This window comes from Amblyraja radiata, chromosome 3 (genome assembly GCF_010909765.2).
Source record: "Amblyraja radiata isolate CabotCenter1 chromosome 3, sAmbRad1.1.pri, whole genome shotgun sequence".
Lineage (NCBI taxonomy): Eukaryota > Metazoa > Chordata > Chondrichthyes > Rajiformes > Rajidae > Amblyraja > Amblyraja radiata.
This window is the reverse complement of record NC_045958.1, coordinates 110,212,698-110,233,082: the sequence shown is the minus strand read 5'-3', so window position 1 is coordinate 110,233,082 and position 20,385 is coordinate 110,212,698. Positions and strand designations below refer to the sequence as shown.

At 46.1% G+C, this 20,385-nt stretch overlaps 1 protein-coding gene across 1 annotated transcript in view; it reads right to left on the bottom strand.

The window, feature by feature from the left end:
• The window catches only part of mast4 (microtubule associated serine/threonine kinase family member 4), a 369,378-nt gene that overhangs the window by 11,497 nt on the left and 337,496 nt on the right, over window positions 1-20,385 (bottom strand). Inside the window, exons 6-11 of the mRNA XM_033018827.1 lie at window positions 13,926-13,995; window positions 12,349-12,369; window positions 8,404-8,482; window positions 6,385-6,542; window positions 1,890-1,965; window positions 156-365 (exon numbers count right to left, since the gene is read on the bottom strand). Of these exons, the coding sequence (XP_032874718.1) occupies window positions 156-365; window positions 1,890-1,965; window positions 6,385-6,542; window positions 8,404-8,482; window positions 12,349-12,369; window positions 13,926-13,995 (614 nt within the window). The remainder of the gene's footprint in view (window positions 1-155; window positions 366-1,889; window positions 1,966-6,384; window positions 6,543-8,403; window positions 8,483-12,348; window positions 12,370-13,925; window positions 13,996-20,385) is intronic.

Here is a 20,385-nt window from a genome sequence, read left to right as displayed (position 1 = left end):
GTACTTTGAGCAGCTTAACAGTCACCTCCCAAGGCCAACTGAGGCAACAAAATCGGCTTTCCGCTCGGAATGCAACTTGCTGCTACCCGGCCCCCCCCCCCCCCCCCCACCGCAACAGAAAAACCGCAGAAGACAAAATATTTGAAAACACCTACTTCCTGCAACAACTTTTCTAATTTCTCCTGCAACTCAAAGAAGTATCTTGAGGTGATGTGGCCCAGGCGGGATTTATCCAGGCAGTCTCGTGCCAACTCGATGATCTGATGATGAGCAAAGCTGAGGACTCCATCTGCCAGTGGAAGAACATTGTCAGGAGAGTAGCTGGTGATAATATCCTGAAGCCTTTCTTCCATCTGGGCTGTGGCCTGAGGAACGGAACAACTCAGTGTGTTAAATATAAAATTAACCCTTTAAATATTTTTTTATTGGCACATCAAGCTCAGAATTAAAAAATACAGACTCTCAATAATAATAATAATAATAATAATAACACCTGGAATATATATCTGGCCTTCCCTTTTGAAAACGCATTGTTGATTTACTTTGGAACGATTCTAGAGATGACCAGATTCGAGAAATAGCAACTGAATTATCTACAAACTGCTGGAGTAACTCAGCGGGTCGGGTAACATCTCTGTCGAAAAGGCTTTTTTATGCCTGCGCTTCCAACCCAATTAACCATTTTGATTTTTCTGGGACAGGCTATTTAAGCCTTATAATTTACAGGTAATATACTCAAAGCCAAATTTACTGACAATAGTTTGCAGTGTTCCACTTCTGTAGCCACTCTATGGGTCATAAATGATGTACAACGATTCTCTCGATTGTGGCCTCATAATGCATCTCAACAAAATTTCCACTAGAAAATGGTGGAAGAAGAAATGAATGACGGATTTTAAAATTGTATTCAGTAACACTTGTGTTCCTTTTAAAAAATGACAACCAAGAGATCTTTACCTCCCCCCTCGACTCCATCCAAGGACCCAAGCAGTCTTTCCAGGTGAGGTAGAGGTTCGCCTGCACCTCCTCCAACCTCATCTATTGCTTCCGCTGCTCTTGGTGTTAGCTGCTCTACATCGGCGAGACCAAGCGCAGGCTTGGCAATCGCTTCGCCCAACACCTCCGCTCAGTTCGCACTAACCAACCTGATCATACGGTGTTCCAGCATTTCAACTCCCCCTCCCAATTCCGAATCCGACCTTTCTGTCCTTGGCCTCCTCCATGGCCAGAGTGAGTCCCACCGCAAATTGTAGGAGCAGCACCTCATATTTTGCTTGGGTAGTTTACACCCCAGCGGTATGAACATTGACTTCTCCAATTTCAGGTAGTCCTTGCTTTCTCCCTCCTTCCCCTCCCCTTCCCAGCTCTCCCACAGCCCACTGTCTCCGCCTCTTCCTTTCTTTTTCCCGCCCCGAAACGTCGCCTATTCCTTCGCTCCATAGAAGCTGCCTCACCCTCTGAGTTTCTCCAGCACTTTTGTCTACAAGAGATCTTTGAAAATCCTTTTAGGCTAAACTGAATGGTTTTATTCTGATCCTGTGCGTGTTATGCTGAAATGACCAAACTGAAAGGAACAAGATGGCTCAAAGTCTCGGAAGAGGATATTTATAGTCAGGCAGCATCTCTGGAGAAATGGAATAGGTGACGTTTCGGGTCAAACCCCTTCTTCAGACGTTTTGACCCGAAATGTCACCTATTCCTTTTCTGCCTGACCCGCTGAGTTACTCCAGTATTTTGTTTCTATCTCCGATGTAAACTAGCATCGGCAGTTCCTTCCTACACAAAGGCAATCCGGATTTGGAGAAATGATCCTTGGAAACATTTGACACATTTTATTTTTATATGAAGAACAAACTAGCAGCTGCAGAATGAAGGCACAGGATAATCACCTTTGGAAACCGCTCTTTGTAGACATGGTTCATCATGATAATTTCATTATCAAAGCAGGCTGGAGATCGTCCAGGGCTGCAAATGAGGCAAACAACATTTCATTAGCTTTGAGGCACTTTATTCACTGCAACATTTAATAAAACATTCTCCTGGGATTCCACGAGATGACTTCGCGAAATGGCTGGTGTTTATACCGTCCCTGTTTTATGGGTCTTCCCCTTCCAAGTGCATTGAGGTGGGACTGCAGAAGGCCCGAATCCCACCAAGCTGCATACACGGTTACCCCAAAGGCAATGAGGGTAGAAACCGATCGCTTGAAGTCAATCAAACCAAATATTACCTCAACTCAACCCAAACCTCAACTGGATTACAATGCAGAGCTGCTCACGGGGGGAGGGAACGTACAAACAGCACCTCCAGTCAGGACTGGACAAGGGTCTCTGGTGCTGGGAGGCAGCAACTCGACCGCTGCCCCATTGCGCCACCCCTGAAGTCTAAATCCTGATGTTTCACAGGTCACAGGGTTTTCAACGAAACAATACCTTGACCTAATCACTTGTGAAATAGATGTCGTGAGCAGGATGTGAAAGTGTTGGGGGAGTCCAGAACCAGGGGCCACAGTTTAAGAATAAGGGCTAAGCCATTTAGAATGGAGACGAGGAAACACTTTATCACCCAGAGAGTTGTGAGTCTGTGGAATTCTCTGACTCAGTGGGCGGTGGAGGCAGGTTCTCTGGATACTTTCAAGAGAGAGCTAGATAGGGCTCTTAAAGATAGCGGACTCAGGGGATATGGGGAGAAGGCAGGAACGGGGTACTGATTGGGGATGATCAGCCATGATCACATTGAATGGCGGTGTTGGCTCGAAGGGCCGAATTACCTACTCCTGCACCTATTGTCTCCTGTGTTCAGTTGAGTTGAGTTTATAGTCACGTGTACAGTGAAAAGATTTTGTTGCGTGCTAACCAGTCAGCGGAAAGACTGTACATGATTACAATCGAGCCATTTATAGTGGGTAGATATGCGATAAAGTATGAAATGTTGCTGTAGGTGTGGAGATCTAAGAGTGTGGAGCGATTGTAATCTGCTTCTGTGGCTGGCACCCAGATAGTCGCCTGGGTTGGACGCCATCTTGGAAGCCATCTGGTTCCTGCAATCAAGGATGGATTTCTATTCCATCGTTCCCACGTAAGGCAGAGTGCGAGACACAAAATGCTGGAGTAACTCAGCGGGTCGGGCAGCATCTCTGGAGTAGGGTCAGGATGCTGCTGCCTGTCCTGCTGAGATCTTCCAGCATTATGTGTCTGGCTTCGGTGTAAACCAGCTTCTGCAGTTCCTTCCGACACATTTTGTCTGCTCCACTGCAAAAGCTCTTCAAGGTATGACTACTTTGAAGACGTTCTCCTCCTCTCTCCCACGGGAGAACTTCACCATCCAGGAATGAGCTGCCAGAGGAGGCAGGGACTATCGCAATGTTTAAGAAACATTTAGACAGGGACATGGATAGGACAGGTTTGGAGGGACATGGACCAAGCGCAGGCAGATGTGACTAGTGTAGCTGGGATAAGTCGGCCGGTGTGGGCAAGATGGGCCTGTTTCCACACTGTATCACTCCCTGGCTCTATGCGGGCCAGATGCAGGCAGGTGGGACTAGTGCAGATGGAACATGTTGGTCGGCGTGGGCAAGTTGAGATGAAGGGCCTGTTTACACACTGTAAGACTCCATGACTGACTGTTGCGACTAGGGGGAGGGGGAGCAAGGGAGGAACAGCGGGGTACCGAGGAGAGACGAGGGAGGGCCTCATTCGTGATGGGAGCCCCCATTCCCCAAAGAATGAGAACATTTCAGATGTTCTAGCATGGAATGCCCTCATCTTGGGGACATCTCGGAGAGCAAGGAATGTCAGCAATTTTGCATGATGGAGCCAGCATTTCCCCCGATATTGTGAGTATTATCCCCCAAAGTCTGGCCCAAACTTCGGGTTCCTAGACTGTGATCCCAAACGGTGAACCTGCTTAGATTTTGCAAATTCTCGTGTGCGGAATCCAAAGATACCGTGTTTTATTTCCGAGCAATCCCTGGCTCTGAAGTTTCAAGATTCATCTGCTCGGTGAATTCCCAGTTGTAAAAAATAACCTTGAGTAAAACTCACTGCAGTGCGGACAAGGGAGGGAGATGTGGCCAGTAACGAGGGCAGTAGAATTCACAAAGCACTTAATCACGCCTCAAACCAGGGTGAGGTCAAAGAGTCAGTGAGCGAGCATTAATTACTTAACAGCTGCCAACACCACGAGAAATCTTTCAATTGAAATCCTTTTGAAATGGAAGGGGAATGAGAAGCATTCTTGTCCGCAAATTTTCCAAAGATAATTGCATCTGACTCGAAAGGCCCTGTCCCACTTACGTGTCCTTGGCACGCAAATTACGCGACCTCGTCGTCGCGTTGAGGCGCACGGGCATCGTGCGGACCGGGAGGGAGAGATAGATCAACCATGATTGAGTGGTGGAGTAGACTTGATGGGCCGAATGGCCTAATTCTGCGCCTATCACTTATGACCTTATGTATGTCTGGAGTGAAGGGTAATAATCAACAATTCAAAAGCCCCAGAGACTGAGGAACTACAGGTGCTGGAATCTTGCTCTTGAGGCCAATACGATAGCGGCATTTAAGAGACTTGTGCACAGGGACATGGATGTGCAGGGAATGGAGGGATATGGATCATTTGCAGGCAGATAAGAGTTGATCTTGGCATCATGTTCCACGCAGACATTGTGGGCTAAAGGGCCTGTTCTTCTGCTGCAATATTCTATGTCCTATGTTCCAAAACTAAATTGCTGGAGGATTTCAGCGGGTCAAGTGGCATCTGTGGAGGGAGTGGAGTGGCGACGTTACAGGTTGGGACCTTTCTTCAGACTGAGAAACCCTGAGAAAGTGAGACTATAAAAATGGGCCGCATCTTTAGAATTTTGCACTTTAGGGCTTTGACTGCAGCTCTAGGTCTCTTATAGAAGTCAGTTTTCTAATGGGCCAAATGGCCTAATTCATTTGATACAACAGACTAAAAATAGTGGAGAGACTTGGTACGTCAGGCAACAATTGTGGCAGATAACACAGAATGATTGGCATAAGCCTCTGACCTTTCATCAGCTCAGTCCAAGCTGCCTGTTCAGAGTTTCAAAGCTATGATATGGTCATAAGGAATAGGAGTAGAATTAGGCCATTTGGCCCATGAATGAATAAATGAATAAGTTTATTGGCCAAGTATATTCACATACAAGGAATTTGCCTTGGTGCTTCGCCCGCAAGTGACAACATGACATACAGTGAAAGTTAGTAATGACATATAAAACATTAAACATTAATAATAAAACATTATTGATTAAACATGTGAATTAAATAAAATACCAGAGCAAAAGGAGGCGACAGATTTTTGGTCATTGAGTAGAGCTACTACTCGTGGAAAAATGTCTGGCTGTGGCGGCTTTGACAGCCCGGAGTCGCCTTCAAGAGGGAAGTGATTCAAAGAGTTTGTGGCCAGGGTGAGAGGGGTCAGAGAGTCTGGTCATCAGGTCTACTCCAATCATAGCTGATCTATCTTTTCCTTCTCAACCCCTTTCACCTGCCTTCTCCCCATAACATCTGACACCCGTACTAATGAATAATCTGTCAATGTCCATCTTAAAAAAATACCCATTGACTTGACCCCCACAAGCTTCTGTGGCAAAGAATTCCACAGATTCACAGTCCTCTGATAAAAAAAAAAATTACTCTGGTAGAATTTGAGCTTAATGAACAGAAATCCAAAAAGTAATTTTGAAAGAAACACATTTAAATTGATGTAACGAGAGCTTCAGACAGTGTCCGAATCTATATTTAATGGTGATTAAAGTATTCAACAGAATGCAATAACAATTAGACCACATCATTAGCGATAAATTGTCCAGAAAGGGCTGGCTCCTTCTATTTGTATGCTAATTCTGGCATAGTTCCCATCTAAAGGTCCCCAGAGTTGTTTTTTTAAATAAAGAATGAGGTGAAAGTTTAGCCCAGCTCATCTAATAGGGGTGCTGTGCTTTGAACTGCTTCTCATACTGGGTTTTAGTGTAAAGCTGGTTCACTGTGGCCGGCCCGATTGTAATCATATACTGTCTCTCCACTGACTGGTTAGCACGCAACAATGGTTTTTCACTGTACCTCGGTAGGCGTGACAATCTACTAAACTAAACCGGATGGTTTATCCAGTGCAGTGGAGCAGCGGTAGAGTCCTCTAACACATTGTTGCTGCTGCCAGGCAGTTGCCTCGTGGGCTCGAGCTTGAGCTGATGTAGCAGGACACTCACACGAACAAAGAGGAAGAGAATGGGAAGGTTAACCCGGGGTTCGTTACATACTAGGGCACGCCCCTATAGCCCGTGACAACTCCTTCCCGCCTTTGCCCGGACACACGTGACCCTCCCCCCCCCCCCCCCCCCCCAAGTCAGAGAGTACGTACCTAAGACTCCTGGAACGTGGTCGCATCGAAATGGGCCGACGTCTCTCCTCGTTGGAGATGGCATCAGTGCTGCAGAAGTGCTTGGAAAGGAAGTGCAGCTCGTCGGGGGTGGGCTGGTACGGCAACTGGTGCAGCTTTTCCTGCGACGAGCACAGTGACTGCAAGACCATCGAGAAAGAGAAAACACCAATCGTTAGATAAAGTTGGGCGAGTCTCGGACCAGAGGGCCACAGCCTCAGAATGAAAGGACGTCCATTCAGAAAGGAGATGGGGAGGAATTTCATCCCCAATTCAGAGGGTGGCGAATCTGTGGTCATGTTGGCCGGTGTGGGCATGATGGGCCGAAGTATCACTCTATGACTGACCTGGAGAAAAACCTCGCAGCTCACGGGGAGAACAATAGACAATAGACAATGGGTGCAGGAGTAGGCCATTCGGCCCTTCCAGCCAGCTCCGCCATTCAATGTGATCATGGCTGATCATCCCCAATCAGTACCCCGTTCCTGCCTTCTCCCCATATCCCCTGACCCCGCTCTTTTTAAGAGCCCTATCTGGTTCTCTCTTGAAAGCATCCAGAGAACCTGCCTCCACCGCCCTCTGAGGCAGAGAATTCCACAGACTCACCACTCTCTGTGAGGAAAACCACTCTCTGTGAGAAAATCGACCGTCTGTACAAACTCTGTACGTTCAGCACCCATAGTCAGTATCGAACCCGGGTCTCTGGTGCTGTAATGCAGCAACTCTACCGCTGCGCCACCGTGCCGCCCCAACAGACCAACTAGTCAGCTGACAGAAAATGATTTTTCTGTGCTCATTATTTGGATCAAAAGGGAGTTCTGTTTAACCGGAGAAAACCCACGCGGTCACAGGGAGAAGGTTCAAACCTCTAATAATAATAATGGATGGGATTTATATAGCGCCTTTCTAATACTCAAGGCGCTTTACATCGCATTATTCATTCACCCCTCAGTCACACTCGGTGGTGGTAAGCTACTTCTGTAGCCACAGCTGCCCTGGGGCAGACTGACGGAAGCGTGGCTGCCAATCTGCGCCTACGGCCCCTCCGACCACCACCAATCACTCACACACATTCACACACATTCACACACAGGCAAAGGTGGGTGAAGTGTCTTGCCCAAGGACACAACGACAGTATGCACTCCAAGCGGGATTCGAACCGGCTACCTTCCGGTCGCCAGCCGAACACTTAGCCCATTGTGCCATCTGTCGTCCCAACCTCTGTGCCGACACAGGCTGCATCATGACGTCCTGACTCTTATATTCAATGCCCCTAGCAAAGAAGGCAAGTGTAGCAGATGCCTCCTTCACCAGCCTATCTACTAATGCTGCCACCTTTGGTGTTGTTTTAGCATTTTGCTGCAAGTTAAAAACATACAGTCATACTTGTTTTCCCACCTACTCGGGGGATGCTTAAGGGGCCTGTTCCACTTACCCGATTTATTTCGGCGACTGCCGGCACCCGTCATAGTCGCAGCAAGGTGGCCGAACATTTTCAACGTTGAAAATCCAGCGGCAACCAGAAAAAGTTCAAGTTCAAGTTCAAGTTCAAGTGAGTTCATTGTCACGTGTCGCTGATCGGACAATGAAATTCTTGCTTTGCTTCAGCACAACACAATTTCATTGTCCTATCAGGGACACGTGACAATAAACTCACTTGAAAAAGGTACGACTCTTTGGGCGACTACTTACGGCCACACAGGCGACATGTCCGCGGGGGTGACCTGCCGCGACTATGACGGGTGCCGGCAGTCGGCGAATAGATCACGTAAGTGGGACGGGCCCTTTACAGTCTACCGCTGCTGTGATAAGAGTTAAGGCAAAAGATGGCCACATAAAGCTGGAGCAACTCAGCGGGACAGGACGGCATCTCTGAGCGATGCTGCCTGTCCCGCTGAGTTACTCCAGCGTTTTGTGTCTATCTTCGGTTTAACCAGCATCTGCAGTTCCTGCCCGCACACGGAGTTAAGACAGTTCACTGGGTTAAGCAAGAGAACTCACGGACACAGTGGAGCTCGGAGTGTTCGTCCCATAGCCGGATGATGGAAGGGAAGCCAAGGACCATCGACGTCCATCGCTCCTGAAATCATGCATTAAGTTAGACTGCAAAGTTGGCACGGAAATCATTTGAGTGTGAACATCCACAAAACAACAGCAATGGTTTCAAGTTGTCAACATTACATCTTCATTTGGTGAGACAGATGAATGGACTGGCATCTGCAGTGGAGATGTCCCCTAATTTGAGGAAGGGCATTCTTGCTATTGAGGGAGTGCAGCGTAGGTTTACAAGGTTAATTCCCGGGATGGCGGGACTGTCATATGCTGAGAGAATGGAGCGGCTGGGCTGGTACACTCTGCAGTTTAGAAGGATGAGAGGTTATCCTATTGCAACATGTAAGATTGTTAAGGGTTTGGACACGCTAGAGGTAGGAAACATGTTCCCGATGTTGGGGGAGTCCAGAATCAGGGGCCACAGTTTAAGAATAAGGGGTAAGCCATTTAGAACGGAGACGAGGAAACACTTTTGCTCACAGAGAGTGGTGAGTCTGTGGAATTCTCTGCCTCAGAGGGCGGTGGAGGCCGGTTCTCTGGATACTTTCAAGAGAGAGCTAGATAGGGCTCTTAAAGATAGCGGAGTCAGGGGATATGGGGAGAAGGCAGGAACAGGGTACTGATTGGGGATGATCAGCCCATGATCACATTGAATGGCGGTGCTGGCTCAAAGGGCCAAATGGCCTACTCCTGCACCTATTGTCTATGGTCTATTGAGATAGGAACTTAGAAACTTGGACTATCTTTGATGGGACTTTTATTTTGCACTAAACGTTATTCACTTATCAAGTATCTGCACACTGTGTATGGTTCGACTGGAATCATGTATTGTCTTTCTGCTGACAGGTTAGCACGCAACAAAAGCTCTTCACTGTACCTCGGTACACGTGACAATAAACTAGGGAAAATAAGTGCTGGAGTGACTCAGTGGGTCAGGCAGCATCTCTGGAGAAAAAGGAAGGGTGACGTTTCAGGTCGGGACCCTTCTTCCGAGTGAAAGTAGAGGGGAGAGAATTGGAGGTAGGAAAAGGCCAAAACAAAGCAGGGCCGGCGACAGATAACCAAGGAAGGGTGGAGCCCACAATGGTCCATTGTTGGCTGGGGAAGATAGGAAATTGTTCAATTTATGTTTCATTGCCGGTAACTTGGAAAACCTTTACTGTGAAGGTACGTGACTGAAACCAAGGGAGACATAATAATGTAGCAATACAAAATTCAGAACATGTTATTTTTTGAATTGGAATTTTATGCAAAATTTAAGGAACAGATTCAGTTCAGACAACGTGCTTATCAAAGTCACAGGAATATTAGTACGGTTGTTAGGGGTTATGGGGAGAAGGCAGAAGAATTGGGTTAGGAGGGAGAGATGGATAGCCATGATAGACATAAAGCTGGAGTAACTCAGCGGGACAGGCAGCTTCTCTGGAGAGAAGGAATGGGTGACGTTTCAGGCCGAGACTCTCCTTCAGCCATGAAGACTTAATGGGTCAAATGGCCTAATTCTGCTCCTAACACTTAAGAACTTATTGAAAACTTAGAGCAAAACCTTTAAAGAATAATCCCACCAAAGATTAAGATCTAGATCTTGCTATGAAACAAAATCTTTTTATTTTTATTTTTTAAATAGAGAAATAACAGAAGCAAGAAAAAGAGAGAAAAGAAAAGATTAAGGAAAGTAGTGATGTGTAAGCCCCAGGAGTTAACAATTGATAGTTTGTGGAAGGATAGGGAGAAAGAACCCATAAAGATGTAAAAAAAAGAGAAAACAAGAAAGTAAAAACAGAAAAAAATAGGGAAAAAAGGGAAAAAACCAGAACAGAAAAGAAAAGGAATATACCTACTTCATATCTTTCCACACCCCTTACCCAGTTCTGAAATGGTTAATTTCCAGAGTTATGTTGTACCATATTATACTTTTACTATGAAACAAAATCTAACAACATTTTGGAACCAAAAATCAAATACTACAGATGCTGGAAATCTGAATTAATATCAGAAACTGTCAGAACTAAAGCAGTCCCCTCGTATGAATAAGTGCCCGAGTGAACAGAGAATCAAGAGATTATCATCGTCATCAAACAGACTAAAGCACGATGCAATAAATAGATTAAAATGGCTCCAATCAATGGCCAATTAAGATGAGAAAGGGAAACGGAGGAAAAGACAGATTGCAGGAAACAAGAAGAAACATTTTACATTAAAACTTTTTACCAACTCCAAAAACAATTAAAAGCTGAAGGAATGAACTTTATGATTAGAATAAATTATTTTCAATGCCTAAAAGGCATATTGCAGCAATTAATAATTATCATATTGTTAATTATAGAAACATAGAAATTAGGTGCAGGAGTAGGCCGTTCGGCCCTTCGAGCCTGCACCGCCATTCAATACGATCATGGCTGATCATCCAACTCAGTATCCGTACCTGCCTTCTCTCCATACCCTCTGATCCCCTTAGCCACAAGGGCCACATCTAACTCCCTCTTAAATATAGCCAATGAACTGGCCTCGACTACCCTCTGTGGCAGAGAGTTCCAGAGATTCACCACTCTCTGTGTGAAAAAAGTTCTTCTCATCTCGGTTTTAAAGGATTTCCCCCTTATCCTTAAGCTGTGACCCCTTGTCCTGGACTTCCCCAACATCGGGAGCGATCTTCCTGCATCTAGCCTGTCCAACCCCTTAAGAATTTTATAAGTTTCTATAAGATCCACTCTCAATCTCCTAAATTCTAGAGAGTATAAACCAAGTCTATCCAGTCTTTCTTCATAAGACAGTCCTGACATCCCAGAAATCAGTCTGGTGAACCTTCTCTGCACTCCCTCTATGGCAATAATGTCCTTCCTTATGAATAACTATCACACTGTTAGTAACTTGCTATAACTCCATGAATTTGAACTTCCTACTATTTTGAATTTACCATGCAAATGTAATAACATCACATAATTTAATGCGTTCTTAAAGGCGACAAACAGTGACTAGCTGTTCCTAAGTTAACGTGGTACAAATCTGGTTCCACTTTTTCCACTAAACCACTCGGCTGCCTTGTGCCACAGATTGCTGTATTCTTTGTACTAAAGGTAATGATGAGCAGCATTAACATACGATCATAGCGTGATAAAGCGTGGAAACAGGCCCTTCGGCCCAACTTGCCGACACCGACCAACATGTCCCATCTACGTTAGTCCCACCTGCCTGCGTTTGGCTCATATCCCTCTACACCTGCCCATGTTCCTGTCGTTGCACTAGTCCCTGACTCAACTACTCCTCTGGCAGCTACTCCTCTGGAGCTACCATCTACCCAATTGGAAATCCTCAGGCTTTCGGACTTTATCTTGCACTAAACGTTACTCCCTTTATCCTGTATCTTTACACTATGGATGGTCAATTGTAATTACGTACTGAGTTTCCGCTGACTGGTTAGCAAGCAACAAAAGCTTTTTGCTGCACCTCAGTACACGTGACAATAAACTAAACTCAACTGCCTTGGTTGCATGAGGGACATTGGACTTTTGGACTATCTTTTTTTATTTTATTGAATTTTTAAATGTATGTTGTTTATCTAATGGCATCCACATATTCTGCAATACTTGCTGCTGCAAGTAAGAATATTGTAGTTCCATTTTGGAACATATGACAATAAAACACTCTTCACTGGAAGTAATTGAAACATTGAAGATGCAACACCAAACCAAACCATATAAAATGGGAGGTTTTGAACTTAAGCCTCCTCGACAAAAATCTTCTCCGTCCAACATGAAAAACATGGATGTTAAGCTTCGCAGCCAAAGCGAAAACAAAAACGAGAGACAAAAACTTATGACAAGGCAGACAACAATGCTTTGGTAAGTAGGTAATGCAAACACTTCCAGGTAAATCACCCCCATGCCACGTTACCTGTCCGCTCTGTGGCCGTGGCTGACGGAGATCACCGGGCAGTTTAGAGGCAGAAAAACAAAGGCAAAATGCATACTTTTAGGAACCTCAAACATATTGGGCCACCGCAAAGCTCGCATTTATTTAGAGAGGACTGGAATATAAGAACAGGGATATACAGTATAATGCTGTGGCTTAATAAGGCACTGGTCAGGCCGCATTTGGAGCGTTGCGAGCGCTTTTGGGCCCCATATGTGAGGGAGGAGGTGCTGATGCTGGAGAGGGTCCAGAGGAGGTTTACGAGAATGATCCCAGGGATAATTGGGTTAACATATGATGAGCGTTTGACGGAACTGGGCCTGTACTCGCTGGAGTTTAGGGGGGGACCTCATTGAAACATATAGAATAGTGAAAGGCTTGGAGAGAGTGGATGTGGAGAAGATGTTTCCACGAGTGGGAGAGTCTAGGACCAGAGGGCACAGACTCAGAATAAAAGGACGTACCTTTAGAAAGGAAATGAGGAGGAATTTCTTTAGTCGGCCACAGACGGCTGTGGAGGCCAAGTCAATGGATATTTTTAAGATGGAGATTGACAGATTCTTGATTAATATGGGGTATCAGGGATTACGGCGAGAATGGGGTTAGGAGGGAGAGATAGATCAGCCATGATTGAATAGAGGTATAAAGTTAATAAATTAATAAAGTTTAATCTAATCTAGAGGAGTAGACGTGATGGGCCGAATGGCCTAATTCTACTTCTACTTCTACAACCTATGAAGTGACAATAACAGAATAACTTAACAGCTGAAAAACATTATCTGGTCGACACTCATCTTCCAAGCCCCCTAAACCTCTACCACTACATATTACATCCTAAACAGGAGTTCACCTGTGGCAGCTGCTCTAGACCATCACGCTTTCTGCTGCTTTAACTAAAATGCTCCGCTTTGCTTGTAAATATAGAGTGATACAGCGTGGAAACAGGCTCATCAGCCCAATGCCCAAACTGACCAACATCTATACTTGTCCCACCTGCCTGTGTTTGGCCCATATTCCTCATGTATCTGTCTAATTATTTCTTAAACATGCTATTGCCCCAGCCTCAACTACCTCCTCTGGCAGCTCGTTCCATACACCCACCACTCTTTGTGTGTAAAAGTCACCCTTCAGGTTTCCCATTCAATCTTGTCCCCTTCACCTTAAACCTATGTTGTCTGGTTCTCGATTCCTCTACCCTGGGCAAGATACTCTGTGTGTCTACCCGATCTATTCCACTCATGATTTTGTACATCTCTCTCAGATCGCCCCCTCATCCTCCTGTGCTCCAAGGAATAGAGTCCCAGCCTGCTCAACCTCTCCCTATAGCCCAGACCTTCAAGTCCCGGCAACATCCTCGGACATCTTCTCTGTGCCCTTTCCAGCTTGACAACATCTTTCCTGTAGCATGTTGCCCAGAACTGAACACAATATCTGAGCATATTATGCACACATTTAAAAAGGTGCATTCCATTTCATGTTAAAAACTGAAGTACAAATCCTATGCACAGCATTTGCTTCTCAAATACAACTTCCAAGCTAAGATTTGGCTTTTTACTCACCTTCGAGTGAATGAGAAGTGAGCAGAGGCACTGGGAGAGAAGTTTCTTGGGCTGTCTTGCGGGCTGTTTCCTGCTAAAGAGATGAACACCTTTTCACCAATGTATATAAACCGTGAGGAAAAACAGTTAAAACATGAAACCGATTGAGGTTGTTTTTTATGTCATGGTTATTCTTGCACTAAACCTTATCCCCTTTATCATGGATCTGTGCACTGTGCACGACTTGTTTGTAAATGATGCATAGTCTTTCTGCTGACTGGTTAGCACACAACAAAAACTTTTCACTGCACCTTGGTACACGTGACAATAGACAATAGGTGCAGGAGTAGGCCGTTCGGCCCTTCGAGCCAGCACTGCCATTCACTGAGATCATGGCTGATCATCCCCAATCAGTACCCCGTTCCTGCCTTCTCCCGTATCCCTTGAGTCTGTTATCTTTAAGAGCTCTATCTAGCTCCCTCCTGAAAGCATCCAGAGAATCGCTCCACTGCCTTCTGAAGCAGAGAATTCCACAGATTCACAACTCTCTGGGTGAAAAAGTTTTTCCTCGTCTCCGTTCTAAATGACCTACCCCTTATTCTTAAAGTGTAGCCCCTGGTGCTGGACTGCCCCAAAATCGGGAACATGTTTCCTGCCTCTAGCATGCCCAATCCCTTAATAATCTTATATGTCTCAACAATATTCCCTCTCATCCTTCCAAATTCCAGTGAATACAAGCCCAGCCGCTCCATTCTCTCAGCATATGACAGTCCCGGCACCCCAGGAATTAACCCCGTGCACCTACGCTGCACTCCCTCAATAGCAAGAATGTCCTTCCTCAAATTAGGGGACCAAAACTGCACACAATACTCCAGGTGTGGTCTTTCTAGGGCCCTGTACAATTGCAGAAGGACCTCTTTGCTCCTATACTTGATTCTTCTTGTTATGACGGCCAACATTCGCTTTCATCACTGCCTGCTGTACCTGCATGCTTACTTTCAGTGACTGATGTACAAGGACCCCCAGATCGCATTGTATTTCCCCTTTTCCCAACTTGACACCATTCAGATAATAGTTTGCCTTCCTAGTTTTGCCACCAAAGTGGATAACATCACATTTATCCACATTAAACTGCATCTGCCATGCATCCGCCCACTCACCCAACCTATCCAAGTCACCCTGCAGCCTCATAGCATCCTGCTCGCAGCTCAAACTGCCACCCAGCTTTTGTTTCATCCGCAAACGTGGAGATGTCACATTGAATTCCCTCGTCTAAATTGTTAATAAACATTGCATCCTCCTCACAGTTCACACTGCCACCCGGCTTTGTGTCATCTGTAAATTTGCTAATGTTACTTTGAATCCCTTCATCAAAATCACTGATGTATATTGTAAATAGCTGCGGTCCCAACACCGAGCCTTATGGTGCCCCACTAGTCACTGCCTGCCATCGTGACCGGCATGCAGGGTGTTGCTGGCTTGGGTGCCATCTTGGAATCTGATGTTCAGAGATGCTGCCTGACTCACTGAGTTACTCCAGCACTTTGTGTCCTGATTTTGTAAACCAGCATCTGGAGTTCTTTGTTTCTAAAGTTTAAAGGAAAAGTGCAGGGCAGAGTTTTTAAAATGAGATGGTGGGTGTCTGGGGTGGTGGTAAAGGCAGGTATGATAGTGGTATTTAAGAGACTTTTCTATTAGCACATGATATGCAAGGAATGGAGGGATATGGATTATGTGCAGGCAGATAAGGGATGGTTTAGTTTAGTTTAGAGATACAGCGCGGAAACAGGTACTTGTGCCCACCGGGTCCACGCCGACCAGCGATCCCCCGCACATTAACACAATCCGACACCCACCAGGGACATTTTTTATATTTACCAAGCCAATTACCCTACAAACCTGTACGTCTTTGGAATGTGGGAGGAAACCGAAGATCTCGGGGAAAACCCACGCAGGTCACGGGGAGAACGTACAAACTCCGCACAGACAGCACCCGTAGTGGGGACCGAACCCGGGTCTCCGGCGCTGCGTTCGCTGTAAGGCAGCAACTCTACCGCTGCGCCACCGTGACCGCCCTTGGTATCATGTACGGCACAGACATTGTGGGCTGAAGGGCCAGTTCCTGTGCTACACTGTTGTATGCTCCAAGAAGTCAGCCATGGCTCAATTAGTGGCTCAATGAGGTAGTAGGTTCAAGCCCCGCTCTAGAAAGGTCAGCACAAAATGCTCAGGGGATTTAGGTACCGAGGGAATGCTTCACTGTCCAAGTCCTCCATCTCCTCTCGCCGGTGAATGCAAAAGATCCCATGACACTTTTTCCAATCAGAAATAGAGAGTTATTTTCTGTGGAGCATCCCGGACAATACAGCTCACCCCCTCCGTGCCACACAGGTCAACCTGAGGAGCACCTTCAGCAACAGACTGGTTCCACCAAGATGCAGCACAGAACGCCACAGGAGATCCTTCTTCCCTGTGGCTATCAAACTGTAAAACTCCTCCCCCTTCTGTCGTGGGGTAGACTGACTCCTCCCCCCTCCCCTCCCCCACTCCCCAATCTTTGCACGTCCCCAATCCTGGACTTTCCACTCATCACTTTAATTTCATATTTCATGAATCTTGTTGTGTTTTATGACTGTTGGCAGACAGATTTCCCTCCTGGGATAAATAAAGTTCTATCGTATCATATCGTGACTTGGCTAATGAGTTTGAATAAATATTCTGGGATCTGGACATCACCGACAAGATTAATATCCTCCCATTAAGAATGAAGATTAAGATATTCCCTTTATCCTGTATCTGTACACTGTGAACAGCTTGATTGTAATCATGTATAGACTTTCCGCTGACTGGATAGCAGGCAACTAAAACACTTTTCAATGTACCCCGGTACATGTGACAATAAACTAAACTAAAGATTCATTCCCTTCTTTAATTGAACGGTTCGGTGGGCGGCACGGTGGCGCAGCGGCAGAGTTGCTGCTTTACAACAGGCATCATTGACTGACGTATCAGGTCACCGAAAAATTTGCGGTGTGACGCCGTATTGACGCGCGGTGTTTTTTCACGTGTCGCAACATTTTTTTGTCGCCGCTGGATTTTGAAATTTTCAAAATCTTTTGGTGGCACTGATATGACGCCGGCAGTTGCCGAAAAAATCGCCAAGTGGGTCAGGCCCTTAAGTTTTTCCCGGATGCTCTAGTTTCCTCCCACACTCCAAAGACACACAGGGCTGTATGTTAATTGGCTTCAGTAAAGAATGCAAATTGTCCCTAGTGTGCGTTGGATAGTGCTAGAATAGAAACATAGAAAATAGGTGCAGGAGTAGGCCATTCGGCCCTTCGAGCCTGCACAGCCATTCAATATGATCATGGCTGATCATCCAACTCAGTATCCTGTACCTGCCTTCTCTCCATACCCCCTGATACCTTTAGCCACAAGGGCCACATCTAACTCCCTCTTAAATATAACCAATGAACTGGCCTCAACTACCTTCTGTGGCAGATACGGGGATCGCTGGTCAGAGTGGACTCGTGAACCGAAGGGCCTGTTTCTGCGCTGCGATGACAGTCCCGCAATCCCGGGAATTAACCTTGTAAACCTACGCTGCACTCCCTCAATAGCAAGAATGCCCTTCCTCAAATTAGGGGACCAAAACTGCACACAATACTCCAGGTGTGGTCTCACTAGGGCTCTGTACAACTGCAGAAGGACCTCTTTGCTCCTATATTCGATTGCTCTTGTTATAAAGGCCAACACTGCCTGCTGTACCTGCATGCTTACTTTCATAGACTGATGTACAAGGACCCCCAGATCCCGTTGTATTTCCCCTTTTCCCAACTTGACACCATTTAGTAATCTGCCTTCCTGTTTTTGCTACCAAAGTGGATAACCTCACATTTATCCGCATTAAACTTCATCTGCCATGCATCTGCCCACTCCCCCAACCTGTCCAAGTCACCCTGCATTCTCATAGCAGCCTCCTCACAGTTCACACTGCCACCCAGCTTTGTGTCATCTGCAAATTTGCTAATGTTACTTTGAATCCCTTCATCGAAATCACTGATGTATATTGTAAATAGCTGCGGTCCCAGCACCGAGCCTTGCGGTACACAGAGAGTGGTGAATCTCTGGAATTCTCTGCCACAGAATGTAGTTGAGGCCAGTTCATTGGCTATATTTAAGAGGGAGTTAGATGTGGCCCTTGTGGCTAAAGTGATCAGGGGGTATGGAGAGAAAGCAGGTACAGGATACTGAGTTGGATGATCAGCCATGATCATATTAAATGGCGGTGCAGGCTCGAAGGGCCGAATGGCCTACTCCGGCACCTATTTTCTATGTTTCTATGTTACCCCACTAGTCACTGCCTGCCATTCTGAAAGGGACCCGTTAATCCCTACTCTTTGTTTCCTGTCTGCCAACCACTTCTCTATCCATGCCAGCACTCCTATGTGGGACCTTATCAAATGCTTTCTGAAGGTCTAGGTACACTACATCCACTGGCTCTCCCTTGTCCATTTTCCTAGTTACTTCCTCAAAAAATTCCAGAAGATTAGTCAAGCATGATTTCCCCTTAGTAAATCCATGCTGACTCGGACCGATCCTGTTACTGCCATCCAAATGTGTGGCTATCTCATCTTTTATAATTGACTCCAGCATCTTCCCCAAAACCGATGTCAGGCTAACTGGTCTATAATTCCTCGTTTTTTCTCTTCCGCCTTTCTTAAAAAGTGGGATAACATTAGCTACCCTCCAATCCACAGGAACTGATCCTGAGTCTATAGAACATTGGAAAATGATCACCAATGCATCCACGCTTCTAGAGCCACTTCCTTAAGTACCCTGGGATGCAGACCATCAGGCCCTGGGGATTTATCAGCCTTCAGTCCCATCAATCTACCCAACACCATTTCCTGCCTAATGTGGATTTCCTTCAGTTCCTCTGTCACCCCAGATCCTCTGGTCACTACTATATCAGGAAGATTGTTTGTGTCCTCCTTAGTGAAGACAGATCCAAAGTACCTGTTCAACTCATCTGCCATTTCCTTGTTCCCCATAATAAATTCACCTTTTTCTGTCTTCAAGGGTCCAACTTTGGTCTTAATTAATGTTTTCCTCTTCACATACCTAAAGAAGCTTTTACTATCCTGCTTTATATTCTTGGCTAGCTTACCTTCGTACCTCATCTTTTGTCCCCGTATTGTCTTTTTGGTTATCTTCTGTTGTTCTTTAAACATTATCCAATCCTCTTGCTTCCTGCTCATCTTTGCTACGTTGTACTTCTTCGCTTTAATTTTTGTACTGTCCCTGACGTCCCTTGTCAGCCATGGTCTTCCACTACTCCCCTTGGAATCTTTCTTCCTCCTAGGAATGAACTGATCCTGCACCTTCTGTATTATTCCTAGAAACACCTGCCATTTTTGTTCCACTGTCATCCCTGCTAGTGTATCTTTCCAGTCAACTCTGGCCAGCTCCTCCCTAATGGCCCCATAGTCCCCTTTATTCAACTGCAACACTGACACCTCCGATCTACTCTTCTCCCTCTCCAATTGTAGATTAAACCTGACCATGTTATGGTCACTGCCTCCTAATGGCTCATTAACCTCGAGGTCCTTTATCAAATCCAGTTCATTACATAACACTAAATCCAGAATTGCCTTCTCCCATTCAGCTTTATATACATGCCATCTATGGCGGTGCATCGGTAGAGTTACTGCGTCACAGCACCAGGGACCCGGGTACCATCCTGACTACGGGTGCTGTCTGTACGGAGTCTGTACGTTCTCCCTGTGATCTGCATGGGTTTTCTCCAGTTTCCTCCCACATTCTAAGGACGTGCAGGTTTATGTCAGGAGAGAACTGCAGATGCTGGTCTAAACCGTAGACACAGAATGCTGGAGTAACTCAGCGGGACAGGCAGCAAGCAGCTCTGGAGAGAAGGAATGGGTGACGTTTCGGGTCGAGTCTGAAGAAGGGTCTCGACCCCGAAATGTCACCCATTCCTTCTCTCCAAAGATGTCCCGCTGTGTTACTCCAGCATTTTTGTGTCTCTCTCGGGTTTATGTTAATTGGCTTCTGTAAATTGTCCCTTGCGTGTGGGATACAACTAGTGAATGGGAGGTCATAGGTCGGCGTGGACTCGATGGGCCGAAGGGTCAGTTTCCACGCTGCATCTCTACTACTACACGGCTTTGCTACCTGATTGTGGATGATCAACCATGATCACAACTGAATGGCGGTGCTGGGATCGATGGGCCGAATGGCCTACTCCTGCACCTATTGTCTATTGTCTATAAAGCCAGAGCACCTGGAGGAAACACACGACAATCACAGAAAGACCGTGCAAACTCCACACAGACAGCACCCGAGGTCAGGATGGAACCCGGGTCTCTGGCGCTGTGAGCCAGAATGAGCCGCTATGCTGCCACAAAGAAGACGAACATACAACACAAGAAGAACACATAATTATCTCAGGGTGATTCAC